Source organism: Anolis carolinensis, chromosome 1 (genome assembly GCF_035594765.1).
Source record: "Anolis carolinensis isolate JA03-04 chromosome 1, rAnoCar3.1.pri, whole genome shotgun sequence".
In the NCBI taxonomy this organism is placed as follows: Eukaryota; Metazoa; Chordata; class Lepidosauria; order Squamata; family Dactyloidae; genus Anolis; species Anolis carolinensis.
In genome coordinates, this window is record NC_085841.1 from 225,677,747 (window position 1) to 225,696,790 (window position 19,044).

The 19,044-nt window shown below is 42.5% G+C and overlaps 1 protein-coding gene across 1 annotated transcript in view; it reads right to left on the minus strand.

Annotated features, from left to right (window-relative positions):
* Window positions 1–16,629, minus strand: part of epc2 (enhancer of polycomb homolog 2) — a 77,185-nt gene extending 60,556 nt beyond the window's left edge. Inside the window, exon 1 of the mRNA XM_003224975.4 lies at window positions 16,190–16,629. Within this exon, the coding sequence (XP_003225023.1) occupies window positions 16,190–16,342 (153 nt within the window). The 5' untranslated portion in view covers window positions 16,343–16,629. The remainder of the gene's footprint in view (window positions 1–16,189) is intronic.
* Window positions 16,630–19,044: the final 2,415 nt, after the last annotated feature.

Here is a 19,044-nt window from a genome sequence, read left to right on the forward strand (position 1 = left end):
ATTAACGGATTTGTTAAAGACTAAAGGTAGGGGAGAAACAGCCAAAGTGAAGGCCCCAGGGGCCAAACTGGCCTGGACAATGGAATGCCAGGAAGCTTTCGAAGCCCTTAAAAAGCGTTTTACTGAGGAGCCTGTCCTACAGCACCCTGATATGTCTAAAGCCTTTGTATTACATTGCGATGCGTCAGACCGGGCATATGGGGCAGTTCTGCTACAGAAAGACGAGGGGGGGAACCTGAAGCCATGTGGCTATCTGTCAAAAAAGTTTAGCGATACAGAAAAAAACTGGCCGATTTGGGAGAGAGAAGCCTTAGCGATTCTAAAAGCACTAGAATGCTGGAGACACTTTCTGGAAGGAAGTGGAACACCGTTTGAGGTGTGGACTGACCATAGAAATTTACAGTATCTAAGATCCCCTCGTAAACTATCAGCGAAGCAAATTAGATGGGCCCAATATTTCAGCCGTTTTGATTTCAGACTCAGATTCTTCCAGGGGAAACATAATATACTCGCTGACGCTCTCTCTCGGATGCCTCAGCACGGGGGAGGAATTCAGGAATCTGAAGGGAGTATTTTTCTTGATAAGCAATGGGGCCTGGCAGTACTAACTCGAGCACAAGCGGCCAAAGAAAACAAACGTACTGCCATTTCCACGGGGGGAGGAGAAATATGGGAGGAAGAGTTGAAGCGAGCGTATGGAATGGACAAATGGTTACAAACAAACAAAGAAAAGGGAGAATTGTGTGGGGATTTGGTGTTTGTAAATAAGAAATTGTATATTCCTGAATGTTTAAGACGAGAAATGTTAAGGAAGTACCATGATAACAAGGGTGCGGGTCATCTAGGCCCCACCAGGACTATTAAACTGTTGGCCAAACAATGCTGGTGGCCCGGAATGAGGAAAGACGCCAGGGGGTACGTCACGCAGTGTGAATTATGTGCAGAGGGAAAAACACCACCGGGGAAGCCCCAGGGGCTATTGCAGAAGGTGGTGGAGCCCATGAGGCCATGGGAATGCGTAGCCATGGATTTTGTAGGCGAACTACCTCCCAGCAGAGGCCACAGATACATTTGGACAATATTGGACCTATTCTCAAAACAGGCACACTTTGTGGCTCTGCCAAAACTCCCTTCAGCTGAAAAACTTGCTGATTTGTATGTGAAGCATGTATATCGCCTACATGGGTGTCCCGACAAGATAATTAGTGACCGGGGAGTCCAATTTACTGCAAAATTTTGGGGAAAATTCTTACAGCTGTTAGGAGCAGAAAGGAACCTGAGCTCGGCCTTTCATCCCGCGACCAACGGGGGGGTCGAACGTACCCAACAGACACTGTGCCAATTCTTAAGGATGTACACCAATTATAGACAGGATGATTGGGCGGACCTTCTTCCGTTTGCTGAGATGGCTTTTAACGGGGCCGTACATTCGGCCACAGGTCGTGCCCCATTCGAAATAGTATACGGACAGGAGGTGGCACCTTTCCCCAGGCTACCCGAGTGGAAGGAAGGGGAGGGCCAGACCGACGAGGAATGGCCGGCCAAAATCAAGCAAGGGTGGCAAACCGTGGTAGAGGCATTGCGGGAAACACAAAAGAAGTACAAGCTCTTTGCGGATCGTAGGCGCCGAGAGGGGGACAAATTGGGCGAAGGAGATCTGGTTTGGCTGAGCACAAAAAACCTGAAATTGGGGTTCCCATCCAAGAAATTGGCTCCACGCTATATAGGGCCATTCAGGGTAGCAAAAAGAATAAACGAAGTGACCTATGAGCTGAGGCTACCAAAGGACCTAGGAAAGGTACACCCGGTATTCCATTGCAGCCTGTTAAAAAAGTATAAAGGAACTCTGGACAGCGGAGAACAATAGTTGTGTTTAATCTTTTCCTTCCAGGACGAAGGGGAGGAGGACGCCATGTCAGAACCCTGCTACTAGAGCCTGGATGTGGCTCTGAGTTTCAGGGTCACTGACATTGATAAGACACCTGCGTCCCAGGACTCGGAGGAGAAACGGCTGATGGACTTGGCGGGGAATTTGCGCGGGGTTTTACTGAGCGGGAAGAGACTGTTCAAATGAGGGGGAGGGTATATAAAGGAGGGTTGGCCGGAGCCTCCCATTCTTGGCTTTTCTGATGTTCATGTTTCCTACAGTAAAAGTTCCTGGTGATACCACAGAGAGTCTCGTGTGTTCATTCAGGAGCGGCTGTGGTGAGCTGACAACAATGACTTCTTTCATCATGGAAAGAAGTGACAAGTGGAGTGCCGCAGGGCTCCGTCCTGGGCCCGGTTCTGTTCAACATCTTTATTAACGACTTAGACGAAGGGTTAGAAGGCACGATCATCAAGTTTGCAGACGACACAAAACTGGGAGGGATAGCTAACACTCCAGAAGACAGGAGCAGAATTCAAAACGATCTTGACAGACTAGAGAGATGGGCCGAAACTAACAAAACGAAGTTCAACAGGGACAAATGCAAGATACTTCACTTCGGCAGAAAAAATGGAAATCAAAGATACAGAATGGGGGACGCCTGGCTTGACAGCAATGTGTGCGAAAAAGACCTTGGAGTCCTCGTGGACAACAAGTTAAACATGAGCCAACAATGTGATGCAGCAGCTAAAAAAGCCAATGGGATTCTGGCCTGCATAAATAGGGGAATAGCGTCTAGATCCAGGGAAGTCATGCTCCCCCTCTATTCTGCCTTGGTCAGACCACACCTGGAATACTGTGTCCAATTTTGGGCACCGCAGTTGAAGGGAGATGTTGACAAGCTGGAAAGCGTCCAGAGGAGGGCAACTAAAATGATTAAGGGTCTGGAGAACAAGCCCTATGAGGAGAGGCTTAAAGAGCTTGGCGTGTTTAGCCTGCAGAAGAGAAGGCTGAGAGGAGACATGATAGCCATGTACAAATACGTGAAGGGAAGTCATAGGGAGGAGGGAGCAAGCTTGTTTTCTGCTGCCCTGCAGACTAGGACGCGGAACAATGGCTTCAAACTACAGGAAAGGAGATTCCACCTGAACATCAGGAAGAACTTTCTCACTGTGAGGGCTGTTCGACAGTGGAACTCTCTCCCCCGGGCTGTGGTGGAGGCTCCTTCCTTGGAGGCTTTTAAGCAGAGGCTGGATGGCCATCTGTCGGGGGTGCTTTGAATGCGATTTCCTGCTTCTTGGCAGGGGGTTGGACTGGATGGCCCATGAGGTCTCTTCCAACTCTTCTATTCTATGATTCTAAGAGGCACATAACACAATGCATAACTTCCCATGTGGCAATTCATATTATGCAATAATGATAAAGAAATTCGGTTGATGTTGCTGCTATTCAACTTAGAAAATAATTAAGAAAAGGAAAATATCAGAGATGTATAAAACTGTACATAGTGTGGACAAAAACGTAACACTAAAACGTGACAACAGTCAATGAAACTGAATGGTAGCAGACTCCAGCCATTTAAAAAGTACTTTTTCTTTGTACCTCACAAAATTATCTCAATATGTCATGATGGCACTAACATAACAATTTTAAAACGTTGTTATACAAATTCATGGAGGGTAAGACTATCACTATTTTCGCATTATTATGATTACAATGTGACCCCCTGATCCACAGATTCAATATCCATGGTTTCAATTACCCACAATTTAAAACAAATTTCCCCCAAAGGGTTTGTGGGCCTCTATAGGCCCTTGGGCTTCCAGCCCAAGTATGATCAAATACAGGGTTTGCTATTATTCAGAGTTTCAGATATCCATTGGGAGAGGCAGTCTTGGAATATATCCCCTGCATATATATGCCATCTTCAGTACTGCTAGTAGTACGCCTTGATATACAAAGTGTTGGGGAACAAGATTAAGAGTGCTTTTGTATAGATATCTGTCTTCAGGTTTCCCCGAAAATAAAACAGTGTCTTATATTATTTTTTCTCCTAAAGACACACTAGGTCTTATTTTCAGGAGATGTCTAGTTTTGCTCTCTTCTCCTCCACCAAGGAAGACGCCTACAGAGTGAAAGAGAAGGAGGGAAAGGTGCGCACCTTTCCCTCCTCACCTTCGTCTTCCTCGGTGAAAGAGGAGAGAGCCATCACCGCCAGGGAAGCCGAAGGAGGGCTCCTCCTTCGCCTTCTTGGGTGGGATAGAGGGCCATCGCCGCCAGGAAAGAAGGGCTTCTCTTTCACCTTCCCGGGCGGGAGAGGGGGCCATTGCCACTGGGGAGGGCTCCTCCTTTGCCTTCCCGTCGCCGCTGGGGAAGGCATGCCTTCCCTTCTCCTTCACCTTCTTCGGCTCCCTCTTCCTAGGTCTAACTTCAGGGGTATTTTTTATTTGGCAATTCCCCCAAACCTCTACTAGGTCTTTTTTTATGGGGATGTCTTATTTTTGGGGAAACACAGTATGAGGTTTGCCACTCTATGAATGAACCAAAAATGCTAAACTAGTCATTTATCTGAACTAGCATAACTCTTACCTCTATATAATTTGTTTCTGCTGCTGTATTTAAGCCTGTGAAGGCTTGCTGTCAGAGTAACGAGGGAAGAAATTTACTTATTGCTCCTACTGTGGTAAATGTCACTCTCCAGACCTGATCTACTGTGCTGAGTAGCGTTCAGAAAGGCAACTGGAAGGAAATGGGAAAGAGTAGAAATCTCCTTATCCGTCTTATAGATGCTCCTCTGTCATTACAAAGTGTTTTCCATCAGTGAAAAGACATCACTTAATGAAACTTAGCAATTCTTAATTACTGAAGTTTGATTTTATACATTTAGCACTTCTAATCTTAACAGTGACATCAGTTTTAGAAAGACCAAATTAAGCTAAATCTATTATTTCCTATATTTCTCATGTTTTGATCCTTTCCTAAAAACCAGTGAAGGTCTCTATATCAATTCACAAATAATAATAATATTTCATAATTCCTTTAAGAAAAGTAATATAAATAAATGTCACCTAGTCTGGTAACTGGTTAATTTTCTCCCTTATTTTCCATGTTAAAAAAAATATATAATTTTTTAGAAATTTTAAAGTCACCAGGGGGTGGGTGGTAAAGGTTTCCCCTGATGAGGAGAGTAACAAGTGATGAGAAAAATATGTGACATTTATTTTGTGCATCATATATTGATCTATAGTCACTTCAAGAGCATAAATGTACTGTGTGTAAACTGAATTCTTCATAAAACATTAACATCTGACTACAATAAATTTTAAAGTACATTTTACTGAGGTAATAATTACAAACGTACTAACTGAAATTAGATCTACAAGAGCTTAACTTTAGTGCCACTTCACTTATTGCAGTTTCTGAGATTAAAGTAAAAGGATAAAGGGTAGAAATATCATAATAAACAAATTGTGTATTATTAACTTTTTCTAAATTTATTCTGATTCATTTTGTATAACATTCAGAAACATCTAAATATTAAAGGTCTGCCAACTCCATACAAATGTCTCTATTATTTCTTAACTGTGGGCCTATCTACACAGCCAGATAATAGTGTAGATGGTGCATTAGCCTGCAGAGCCCAAATGACACATCAGGCTAACGCGATTTACCAGTTAATCTAGGTTTATTATGGGTTAAACTAACTTTTTCTAATGCAGTGGCTGTGGAGACTGCTATTGGGGATTCCCATGCGCACTCCCCAATGGCAGTCTCCACAGCTATCCCACGCTCCCTAGGCTGCTTGGCAGGGATGGCAGTGCCAGCCTTCACTCCATGCACCATGTTTTCCCCAAAATGACGGAAACAGCTTGCCTCTGCTTCCCCCAGTATTTGTATTGCTACTAAAAAATCAATGGTTCATATAGTCACCCCTCCCACCAGACCCACAGATTTTGCATCCAAGGACTGAAAATATTCCAAATAAATAAATGAATTCCAAACCCCAAACTCATATCAGGACTTTGCAATTTTACATTGGGGACACCATTTCACTATGCAATTGTATATATTGGGATTTGGTCTTTCATGAATTTTGGAATTCATGGGGAGTCCCGGAACCAAATGCCAGCAGATACCAAGGAGCCACTGTACGTATATCAATCTCTCTCCTTTAGCTTATACACTATTTCTTGCTATTTTTCAATATTGTTTTTTCAACCCAGTGATCAAGTGGCCCCTTTCCCTCAGTCATTAATTTTCTATGTTATTGTTATTATTAGTTATTGCATAAATTAACATTTCTTTCTTCCCTCTGCAACAAATCAAAGTCGCACCTGCCTCAGACTTAATGCAGAGCTGCTGTAATTCCATACAGCTGTATCACTGTAGCCAGAATGAGAGGATGTCTAAAAGGATATAATTCATTGACCACTGATAGACCTCAGATGATGATATAAACACATTGCATCTGACTACAGGGACATAAAAACCAGGCACTTCTCCCATCCCATAGGTCTCCAGCAGGCACAAAACGGCCATGGGGACTGGAGCAGCTCTACAACAACTCCAGGTGCAGTGCTGAATGACCAGCTGTGGCATGTGAAACTGCTACACTGTGGTGAGCGATACAGTATTCCAAACATAGACAGCTATATGTTTTGGTTAAACACTGAAACATATGTGCAAGGCTGCTTACCTATCCATATTTTTCTCAGCATTCATTTTAAATCATTTGTTCCTTAAACCTTCTCTTTTCAATCTATATTTGGTTTGCCAGTCTTTCTCCCCAATCATTATTTTGAGAAAAATTATCTTTCTGAGATTAAACTGAGTTTATTGTCCTAAGGAATTGTGCATTTTCATGTAAGTTGGATGTGATATGACTGTGGTCACTGTATTAAAATGACTTGGCCTATGTACCATGTCCTTCACAACGTCAAGTCTGCAATTTTAAACTCATTTTGCATGATTAATAAATTAAAAGGAACTTATCCTTTCTATGGTGAAAGTGTTGTAGTTGGGTCAAGGGGCAGCTTTGGTACTACTACTAGTAGGAGAAAAAGGGGTAACAGGGAACAGGTGTCTGATGAAGAACAGCAAGTAAAAAGGATTCGTGAAATACTTATGGCTCCCTCTGAGGATGAAACGTTTGAAGGATTCTCTAATGGGAAAGAGGAAATTCTAGAGGATGATGAATTGACAGAGAGTAGAGGGATTAAAAGGTCAACTCGGAAGCAAGAGTCTGATGGGGAGAGGGAAAGAAAGAAGATCCGGGAAATACTTATGGCTCCCACAGAAGATGAAACGTTTGAGGGTTTTTCTGGGGATGATGGGTCTGGGAGTGAGATGGAGAATACTGACTGGACTCAAGTAAGTGTGGATGATGAGCCAGCTCATGGAGCTGCATCAGGGGATTGGCAAGCCTCTCATACTCCTGGGACATGGGGAGATCTAAGTCTTGGACGGAGATGGAGGGACTTGAGAGATGCGGGGTGAGGCCCTCTAACAAGATCAAGATCAGCTGCAAGGAATAAGGAGGTCTCATCAGGTTCAGACTCCGATGAGTAAGTTAAAAGTGGAGTTTGGAGAATGGTTGCCTCGCAGAAAGCAAGGTGTCTTTTGGGACGTTGCTTTGTTGTTGCCTGTCTCCTTGGGTCCTAGCTGTACAGCTTCGTATGTTCCTGTGTCTGGTCTACTTCCGATTGGTGTTCCTGGCTCTTCTACTCCGGTCTGTTCCTTGGTGACAACTTTGCTTGCTCCCGCTTCAGCGTTTCCTGCTCTGGCAATCCGTTTGGTGTTCCTGGTTCTTCGACTCCGGTCTGTTCCTTGGTGACAACTTCGCAGTGTTCTCTGCTTTGGCGCCCCGTTTGGCTCTTCTGGCTCTTCGACTCTGGTTTGTTTCCTGGTGGCATCGCTCGCTCCCGCTCTCCCTGCTTTGGCGTTCCGTTTGGCGTTTTTGGCTCTTGACTCCAGTTTGCTTCTCGACAACGGCTTTGGACATCCCCAGCAGTTTCTGGCTTTGTTTTAAGAGCAGTTTAACTCTTTTGACTCTCTGTGCCACAGCGTTGCATGGCATTTGTTTTCCGGAACGTTTTGACTGTGTTTAAACCGGATTATATGGCTAAATAATCTGGATTATCTTTATACTCCTATTTTAGTGCCTTTTGTTGCTGAAACTACTTCCTTTTGTTTATAACACTGAAGTTAATAAATGTTTGTTAACACTATTTGTGCATGTGGCACTTTAAGAGGAGTCTGTGTCTTGACAGAAAGTTAAAACTAGCTGCAACTATAATCACCTGCGATTTCTATTCAATTCACTGGGACTTACCTGTGTGGAAGTATGCATATATAAAGCAGTTTGAGTACCAGATTTGGGTGGAAAGGATGGATATATATAGTTAATAATAATGCAAGTATTCTGATACAGATCAAGCTTTTATATTTAGAAGCCATGTCTTATATGTCTCTAGAAAGAAGATGATGTTGCCTTTTCCCCCTGGTCATGCTGAAGATAAAAATGCCAGACCTAATCCATTGAACTGATTAAATTCAGTCACTTGAAACTTCATTCCCATTAGGCCAGTCAAAACACAGAATTCCTTCCATGTGGAATGCAAACACTGTGGAAGATGAAACCCTGCTGTAAGCAAGCCACATTGAAAGGTGAAAGTTCCCAGGAAAAATTATCCAGAAGTGGCAGCTAATTAAATAGGGTAGTTGCATTCAGATGATTCTCAAGTGCAAGGTGATGTGGTTGTGCCAGGTCAAAACACCATTTCCTCCAATTCCAGTTTCTGAAATTGGAGGGGCTATTTTGAGTACTTACCAAAAAAAATAGAGTAAGATTTTATTTCCAAGAATGTCCATTTCTGTTTAGTGGAATCAGACAGCTAACTCCAGTTTAACACAAATAAGACAACAGAATATAAGTTTATGCTATGACTCTGCCATCAGTGAAGTAAATTATGTTATTTATACTAATTTTAGTATGTTTATTATACTTATTTTATATATTAAAAGACACAGGAATCTAATTCCATTTTCCTGCAAACCTTGGGAGGGTCCCAGGTCTAATACATAACCAATTTGATAAGTGCTATAATCTGATCTCACTGTCTGAGGACTTCTCCACTCTCAATTTTAAGATGAATAAAAGGCAAAAACTATCAACCACCCTGAGTCCCTTTGCAGAGATAAGGCAGTATATAAATATGGTGGTATTATTATTATTATTATTATTATTATTATTATTATTATTATTATTATCAACTGCTTGCTTCCTCCTTCATGTACCACTTCTGATAAAGATGTCAGAAAAACATACAAAATATTGTGTAACCTCTGCTTAAGCCTAATAAAGGTATTTTGTAACACAAATTTCAGCATTTGTGTTTTTGCCATCATATCCACTTTTCGTTTTTCCACATTTCATGCAGTACCTTGCAGTTAGCAGAGGTATATCAGTTTGGATTACTAGATGAAGAGATTTTTTAAAAAATAAGATTATCTCGGGTCTTTTTAAAAGTTGTATCACTGCCTTACAATATTAAAAGGCAAACTGCTGACCAAGTTACAGAAACACATAATCACCAATGTTAGTAATTAACAGAACTAGGTACTAAAATGGAACTAAAATGTTCCCCATGTACAACTTCCTAAGAGAATGCTTGTTTCACATTAATAAACACACAACTGATAGAGGTAGTCACAAGTGTCCTGAAGTTTTCTTTCAACAGAAAAAGAGAACAAGCAAAACTCAGTGAGAATATAAAGCCAACTCAACTGTCTTTCAATTACAATGAAACCATGACTATAATTTTGAAGGTAAATGCTTAATCCCCAGATTTAGAACCACCTGACAAGAGTAGACAGCAGCAAGGGCCAAACAAATTTCACCCTAATGAAGTTTGCCACCTGCCATAAATTTTTTTTTTTGTGTCAGGAGCAACCTGAGTCGCTTCTGATGCCATAATTATAAGCTGTCATCATATTTTCTAGGGAGCCATGAGCAGGGGCTCTTAAGAAGCTGCCAACACCAGCACCTGGAATACCAGACTTGTCTACTACCATCTTGTCCACTTCCATCTTTTCTGCCACTTGGAAGCAGTTGACACATTGCAGGTAGCACTAGACTGACAACTGCTTCCAGTAGCTGAAAACCCCCTGTAAGTTAGGCCAAGCTTTCTTGGAAATTGGTGGGTGGGAGTATCAATAATGGATGAGGATAAGTACAGTAGAGTCTCGCTTATCCAACATTCTGGATGATCCAACGCAGTCTGCCTTTTAGTAGTCAGTGTTTTGGTAGTCAAGGTTTTCAATACATTGCGATGTTTTGGTGCTAAATTTGTAAATACAGTAATTACTACATAACATTACCGTGTATTAAACTGCTTTTTCTGTCGATTTGTTGTAAACCATGGTGTTTTGGTGCTTAATTTGTAAAATCGTAACGTAATTTGACGTTTAATAGGCTTTTCTTTAATCCCTCCTTATTATCCAACATTTTCGCTTACCCAACGTTCTGCTGGCCCATTTATGTTGGATAAGTGAGTCTCTACTGTAGTTGCATCTGAAGGAATCTCCAATTAATCACATGATTAAAATTTTATTCATTGTGAAATTTTGTCTAAAAATACAAAACATATAAAAAATCCCATTCAAAATAATGTCTACTACACAACTAAAAATTTACTCAACGTACATTTCTGAACCTGCTTAACTTTGTTCAATTTGATGGATTTCTTCTCCATGTAAGATTACACTATCAGACTGGAATCCAATTTACTTCAAAATAAGTTTCCATTAAAATAATGGAACTTATACTTAAAGTATTCAACACTGAGATTTATGCTTATATGATCAATTAATCAGGCAATTACAGTTTCAAAACAATCTGTAACAAATTACATCCAGCAGCATTTTGGGGCATTTTTATGAAGATGGCTTCAACAAAATTGCTAATCTTCTTCTAAATATATAAAAGGAGAATGGCGTCGCTCCACCGGGCAAAACAACAAAACTAAAGGCCCCCCAACCTAGAAAATTGACATCACAACCCCTCATCCACGTCTCTACGTTCTTACAAACAAACTACACATCCCCAACCTCCATGGGGCCAAAAAAACCCCAAAAACCGGAATGCTCCATCTGTGCCTGCGCCAAAGGCCAATCCGAGCACAGACAGCACAACCCCCACCCCTCCCTTCAACGGCCCCTCTCGTGCGCAATCCTTTTTGCGCCACAAACGTCGCTGCCATTTACCACACCGTCCACACCATCCCAGAAACAAGAACACGCCAGCCGCCCAGCTTCCTTTCTCTTAAAAAAAAACCCCAACAATCCCCCCCCCCCGGCCACCGGAGCCACCATCACTCACCTTCCCTGAGACGTTTTTCACCTCCAAACCGCCCTCCCCCCAGCCGCAGGAGCCACCATCACTCACCTTCCCTTCCCCACTTCTGCCGTCCACAGCTCTCACCTCCCCCCACCAGAGATAAAAGCAGGGAAGAAGAAGAAAGTCTCTCCACAGCCAAAAACACACTACAACAACAAGGTACGTTCCAAAATGCAGCCATCAGGGACATCACCAAGGGGAAAGAGACACCATGGGACAGCAAGATCCCCACAAAAACTACAGAACTTAAAAAACTTCAGGGGAAGGAAGGGAAAAGGGGAGGGAGACAACGCCATACACACAAACAAACAAAAACACTGCCATCAGACAGAGGGGAAAAAGGGGAAGCCCCATACTAAAAATACAACACTACAACCATTACACTTACAAAATTCCTCAAATACACATTCAGACATACCAGACAGGAAACAATCACAGCCAGTTAACACCTCTCAGTAAAGGATTCTTCCATGTACTAACCAGGCAGACCTTGAAGCTGCATGCCTATTCAATGCTAATCAAGGACATCCATGGCAATATCCACACCTCCCTCAACCAGACAACAGTTCTTTCTACCACACTGGACGTTATTCTACACATAGATCAACCCCTTTGTGACTCACCTTGATTAACACTGAACAGCCTTGCAGCTTCAAAGCCAGGATACCTCCCAGGCCACAGCAAAACAAAAAAAAACAACAAAAAACCAAAAAAAAACAAAAAAAAAACACCACTTCAGTGTGGATTTCAAACCATTATGTAGAAGGGGCCTCATATAATCCTGTTCCAGGCAAATCATATAACATTATCAATATAACATGTAATAATTACTGTGCTCTAATAAGAATACAGAACAATATAATCTCTAAAATCAGGACACTAAATAAACAACAACACTCAGAACACAGGGGAATTCCAGACAGGAAACAGCCAGGCCCAGCTAACACCTCCCAACAAAGGATTCCCTCAGGCAGGAAGCAGCCAGGCTTGGAAGCTGCAAGACCATTCAATGCTAAACAACTTAAATAATCACACCCAGCTAACACGTCCCAGTAAAGGATTCTTCCAGGTACTAACCAGGCAGACCTTGAAGCTGCATGCCTATTCAATGCTAATCAAGGAGATCCATAGCAACACTTGCCTCAACCAGATAACAGTTATTTCTACCACACTGCACGTTATTCCACAGATATATCAACCCCTTTGTGGCCCACCTTGATTAACACTGAACAGCCTTGCAGCTTCAAAGCCAGGCTTTGCAAACCACGAGGCTACTCCATCTCATTCAACCTGGCCTAGCAAGGATGCCCTATGTAGATAACGGCCAGGCTTTGAAGCAGCGAGGCTATTCACTGCAATTCCAATTGGCCACAGCAACACGTGGCAGGGCACAGCTAGTTCATTTATATAATACATACTAGCATATTTATTAAAAATGGGTTTTTTTAGGAATAAATCTTTGCAATTTTATTATTCCATTTTCCATAAACTGGCATTTATACATTGAATGAACTATCAAAATATCTGCTCTCTTTTAGACAAACTGAAATGCAAGAAGAGCCAGAGATATGTAAACACACCTTGATTGTAGTTTATCTTTACAGCACATACTTATTAATTCATCATCCAAGATACAAGAGAGTTAGCAGTGTGGAATACACAGTAATGCAAGGAGAAAACATTGGGGCTATAACCATGAGTTATAAATCAAAAGCTAGCCTGCGTATTTTAACAGCCAAAAGAGAAAGCCAATCACAAAAATGAGCAACCCTTTTTTGACAGTCACAACCTTAGGGAATCCAATCAAAACACAGTGAGGCGGAGATAGCTTTTCATTGAAGAAATTCTTGAGGACACATTTACTACCAATTCTGCATGCAAACACAACCACATTATGGGCTGGTTTGTACGAAAGCAAGCCAGTGTCAACATCTGAAACATACATGTTTCAACACTGGGAGTGTTGAAGCAGTATCCAAGCATCACAATATTACAGATCAGATATTTTCACAGAAGATGTACTGAGACACTGCAACGGTATAACAACAGAAATTCAAAATAAAATCTGAAGCACAGATGAGAACTGACAAAAACCTCTTCACACTTTCAGCAGATTCTACACATAGGAATTCAAAATAAAATCCAAAATATTCATAAAATGCAAAACTCCACAACTTGAGATGAGAACAAATGGAAAAATGGTGTTTGCACCTTCAGCACATTACATACATTCAATTACCAGGAGGAAATATCTTTAATCAAGACTCAATTCAGTTCCAACTGCACCAGAGGTCTTTTACAATTAGTTTTCAGGCTACAATTTTATGCATGCATATATATTTGGGATTAAGTCTGGTAAAAAAAAAATATCTGCAAGACACATGTACAGGATTCTGCAAAAAAAATTGTTTCAGTAATAGAAACAGAATATAATGAAAGATCGTTCACTCACACGTATAAGCACAAATCACAGAGACAAGACATCTTTATTTGTGTTTTACAAAAACAAGCAAAACTACTGACAGCTTAAACTCTGTTTCCTATACTCTGAAAATGGGAAGGTAGCCACTCCATCTGCGCACCAATACATGTGTGTATACAAATACATTCACTGCCTATTAGACACATTGCTTCATTAAAATCATATAGAAATACATCAGATTAACAGTATATGTATTCGTATACAAACACACATATTCACTGCCTAGTAGCTATAACATTACTTCATTAAACCCATACAGAAATACATCAAAGTACCAGTAAAAAATATGTGTGAATTGTATACAAACACAATCACTTCCTAGTAAACACAGTGATGTTGCATTAAAATTATACAGAAATACAACAGGGCACCTGTGTATGTGTGCATTTGTATACAAACAAATTCACTGCTTAGTAAATACGATAGTAAAAGGTAAAGGTTTTCCCCTGACGTTAAGTCCAGTCGTGACCGACTCTGGGGGTTGGTGCTCATCTCCATTTCTAAGCCGAAGAGCCGGCATTGTCCGTAGACACCTCCAAAGTCATGTGGCCAGGATGACTGCATGAAGCACTGTTACCTTCCCGCCGTAGCGATACCTATTTATCTACTCACAATTTGCATGTTTTCAAACTGCTAGGTTGGCAGGAGCTGGGGCTAACAGCGGGTGCTCATTCCACTCCCGGGATTTGAACCTTGGACCTTTAGGTCTGCAAGTTCAGCAGCTCAGCGCTTTAACATACTGCGCCACCACCAGGGGCCCCAATAAATATGATACTGGACTAAAATTATACAGACGTACACCAGAGAACCAGTATATGTGTGTTTTTGTATACAAACATATCCACTGCCTAGTAAACACAATGTTGTTGCATTAAAAGTATACACAAATACACAAGGGCACTAGTCTATGTGCACATTTGTATTTAAACACATTCGTTGACTAGCAAACACAACATTGTTTCATGAAAACTATACAGAAATGCATCAAAGCACCAGTTTATGTGTGTATTAGTATACAAACACATTCACTGCCTAGTAAATATGTTATTGCATTAAAAGTATAAATACACCAGGGCACCAGTATATGTGTGCACTTATATGCAAACATATCCACTGCCTAATAAACAAAACAATGTTGCATGAAAATCATATAGAAATGCATCAAAGCCCTAGTGTATATGTGTGCATTTGTATACAAAGACATCCACAGAACGCTGTTGCATTAAAAGGATACACAAATACATGGGGGCACCAGTGTATGTGTGCATTTGTTTGTATAGACAAATACACGGGGGCACCATTATATGTGTGCATTTGTACACAAATGTACCCACTGCCTAGTAAACATAACAATTGTGCATGAAAATGATTTTTAAAAAAAAGTTGTTGCATGAAAAGTACACACAAATATACCAGGGTACCAGTATATGTGTGCATTTGTATACAAACACATCCACTGCCTAGTAAACAGAATGTTGTTGCATGAGAAGTATACACAAATACACGGGTGCACCAGTGTATGTGTGCATTTGTATAGAAACACATCTACTGCCTAGTAAACAGAACGTTGTTGTATGAAAAGTATACACAAATACACGGGGGCACCAGTATATGTGTGCATTTGTATACAAACACATCCACTGCCTAGTAAACAGAACGTTGTTGCATGAAAAGTATACACAAATACACGGGGGCACAAGTGTGTGCATTTGTATACAAACACATCTACTGCCTAGTAAACAGAACGTTGTTGTATGAAAAGTATACACAAATACACGGGGGCGCCAGTATATGTGTGCATTTGTATACAAGCACATCCACTGCCTAGTAAACAGAACGTTGTTGTATGAAAAGTATACACAAATACACGGGGCACCAGTGTATGTGTGCATTTGTATACAAACACATCCACTGCCTAATAGACACAACGATGTTGCATTACAATCATGTGGAAACAGCACCCCGCTTCTACATGGGCTCGCCACTTTTAAACCTTCACAAGCCGGCACAACAAGCGGGGCTTCTAGGTATATCAAGATTCGAACGAGAGAGACGTCCAAGGAAGCCGGGACTGGAGGCCTCGCGCACTCCGCTAGTAGCGCCCGGCGCGCGCTCTCCCTGCCATTCAGGGCCATTCCGCCTGCGCTGCTCTGCTCTTACGGCAGCCAGCGCGAGGGCCAGCCCCCACCTCCCTCCCTCCGCTCATCAAAACACTCCGCCAAGAAGATGGCGGAGGCAAGGCCCCGCTTACGGCGCCGGAGCCGGGCTTACGCTGCGCCGCTGGCGTAGGACCCCATAGGGAGCGCGCGCCGCAGCGTGCGTAGCGGCGCTTGGTGAATGCCAATGGCCTCCTCCTCCTCCTTCCCCGCGAGGGGAGGGGGAAAGGCCTGATAAACAATGGCGGCGGCGCAAATCCCCCCCCAGCCCCAACCCGAATCCTTACCGATTCCTCCTCCTTCTCCATGCCTGTGGGCATCTGCGGCACGGCGCGGTTGATGGAGACGCAGTCGTTGAGGTCGGGCATGTCCTTGCCGCGGTAGATGGGCAGCGGTTTGGCGGCGTCTAGCGCCCGGGCGCGGAAGGAGAGTTTGCTCATGGTGTCGCTCCCTCACAATCAGCACACCCGGAGGCAGGGAGGGAGGGAGAGGGGGGGCTCGCTACGACGACGGCGGCGCCGCGCCGGCCTCCTCCGCCGCCTCCTCCGCCGCCTCCTCGGCCTCCCAGCCGCTCCCGGACCCGGCCCGACACACCATGGAGAGCCCCGCCGCCCAGAGCCGCCCGCAGCCCTAGCTCCGCGCTCGACCCGCTCCCTGCGCCATGGCAAACATGGCCGACATTAACCAAAGCGGCCAGCGATCCCGGCAGCCAACGCGAGAGCGAGCGAGAGGGAGAGAGAGAGAGAGCGCGCGCGAGACACACACACACACAGAGCGAGCGAGAGAGAGAGAGAGAGCGCGCGGGCGGAGGGGAGGGGGCGCTCTCTGAGGAGAAGGAGGGGGAATAGAGGAGGAGGAGGGTGCGCGCGCAGCCTCGCCTCGCGAAGGGGAGAGAGCGAGACAGAAAGGGAAGGCTGACGGCTGGGCGAAAGAGAGAGGCTGGTTGGAGGAACTCAGGGAAGGAGACTGACTGGACCAAACTGGGATGCTTAAAAAAGTAAATACTGTATTAATATATATATACACGCACACATATGGGAGACTCTCAGACTAAAAAAATATATATTAATATATACACCCACATATATGTGAGAGACTCTCAGACTAAAAAAGTAATTTTTATATATATATATATATATATATACACACACAGTTAAAATTTCTGGAAGAAACATTAACAACCTTAGGTATGCAGATGATACCACTCTGATGGCTGAAAGTGAGGAAAAGCTGAGGAGCCTTATCACCAAGGTGAAAGAAGAAAGTGCAAAAGCCGGGCTGCAGTTAAACATCAAGAAAACCAAGATCCTGGCAACCAGACCAATTGACAACTGGCAAATAGAGGGAGAAAACGTGGAAGCAGTGACAGGCTTTATATTTTTAGCTGCAAAGATCACTGCAGATGCAGACTGCAGCCAGGAAATCAGAAGACGTCTACTTCTTGGGAGGAGAGCAATGGCCAACCTTGATAAAATACTGAAAAGCAGAGACATCACACTGGCAATGAAGGTCCGCATAGTGAAAGCAATGGTATTCCCCATAGTAACCTATGGCTGCGAGAGCTGGGCCATAAGGAAGGCTGAGCGAAGGAAGATAGACGCTTTTGAACTCTGGTGTTGGAGGAAAATCCTGAGAGTACCTTGGACCGCAAGAAGATCCAACCACTCCATCCTCCAGGTAATAATGCCCGGCTGCTCACTGGAGGGAACGGTATTAGAGGCAAAGTTGAAGTATTTTGGCCACATCATGAGAAGACAGGAAAGCTTGGAGAAGATCCTGATGCTGGGGAAAATGGAAGGAAAAAAGAAGAGAGGACGACCAAGGGCGAGATGGATGGACGGTATCCTTGAAGTGACTGGCTCAACCTTGAAGGAACTGGGGGCGGTGACGGCCGACAGGGAGCTATGGCGTGGACTGGTCCATGAGGTCATGAAGAGTCGAAAATGACTGAACGAGTGAGACGACGACACACATACATATCTATGAGAGACACTCTGAGAGACTAAAAAGCAATATATATATATATATACACACACACACACACACACACATATATGAGAGATACTCACAGAGACTAAAAAGTAAATACAAACACCCACACATATATATATGAGAGACACTCTCATAGATTAAAAAGTTATATATACAGTATATATACACTTATCCAACATAAATGGGCCAGCAGAACGTTGGATAAGCGAATATGTTGGCTAATAAGGAGGGATCAAGGAAAAGTCTATTAAACACCAAATTAGGTTATGATTTTACAAGTTAAGCACCAAAAAATTATGTTATACAACAAATTTGACAGAAAAAGTAGTTCAATATGTAGTAATGCTATGTAGTAATTACTGTATTTACAAATTTAGCACCAAAATATCACGATGTATTGAAAACATTGACTACAAAAAAGTGTTGGATAATCCAGAATGTTGGATAAGTGAATGTTGGATAAGTGAGACTACTGTATGTATATACACACACACATATATTAGAGACACTCAGAGAGGCTAAAAAATTAAATATGTAAATACACACATGAGAAACTCAGTAACTAAAGTAAATATTTCTATATACACACACATATACAGTAGAGTCTCACTTATCCAAGATAAACAAGCCGGCAGAACCTTGGATAAGCGAACATCTTGAATAATAAGGAGGGATTAAGAAAAAAGCCTATTAAACATAAAATTACTTAATGATTTTACAAATTAAGCACTGAACATCATGTTTTACAAGAAATTGACAGAAAAAGCAGTTCAATACACAGTAATGTTATGTAGTAATTACTGTATTTATGAATTTAACAGCAAAACATTGCAACATTTACTACAAAAACAATTACTACTAAAAGGCAGACTGCCTTGGATAATACAGAACCATGGATAAGTGAGACTACTGTATATGAGAGACACTCTCACAGAGTGCAAATTATGGTGGAAACTAAGTATTTGGTCACCTACAAACAAGCAAAATTTCAGGGTCTCACAGACCTGCAACTTCTTTAAGAGGCTCCTCTGTCCTTCACTCATTACTTGCAGTAATGGCACCTCTTTGAACTTGTTATCAGTATAAAAGACACCTGTCCACAACCTCGAGCAGTCACACTCCAAACTCCACTATGGTGAAGACCAAAGAG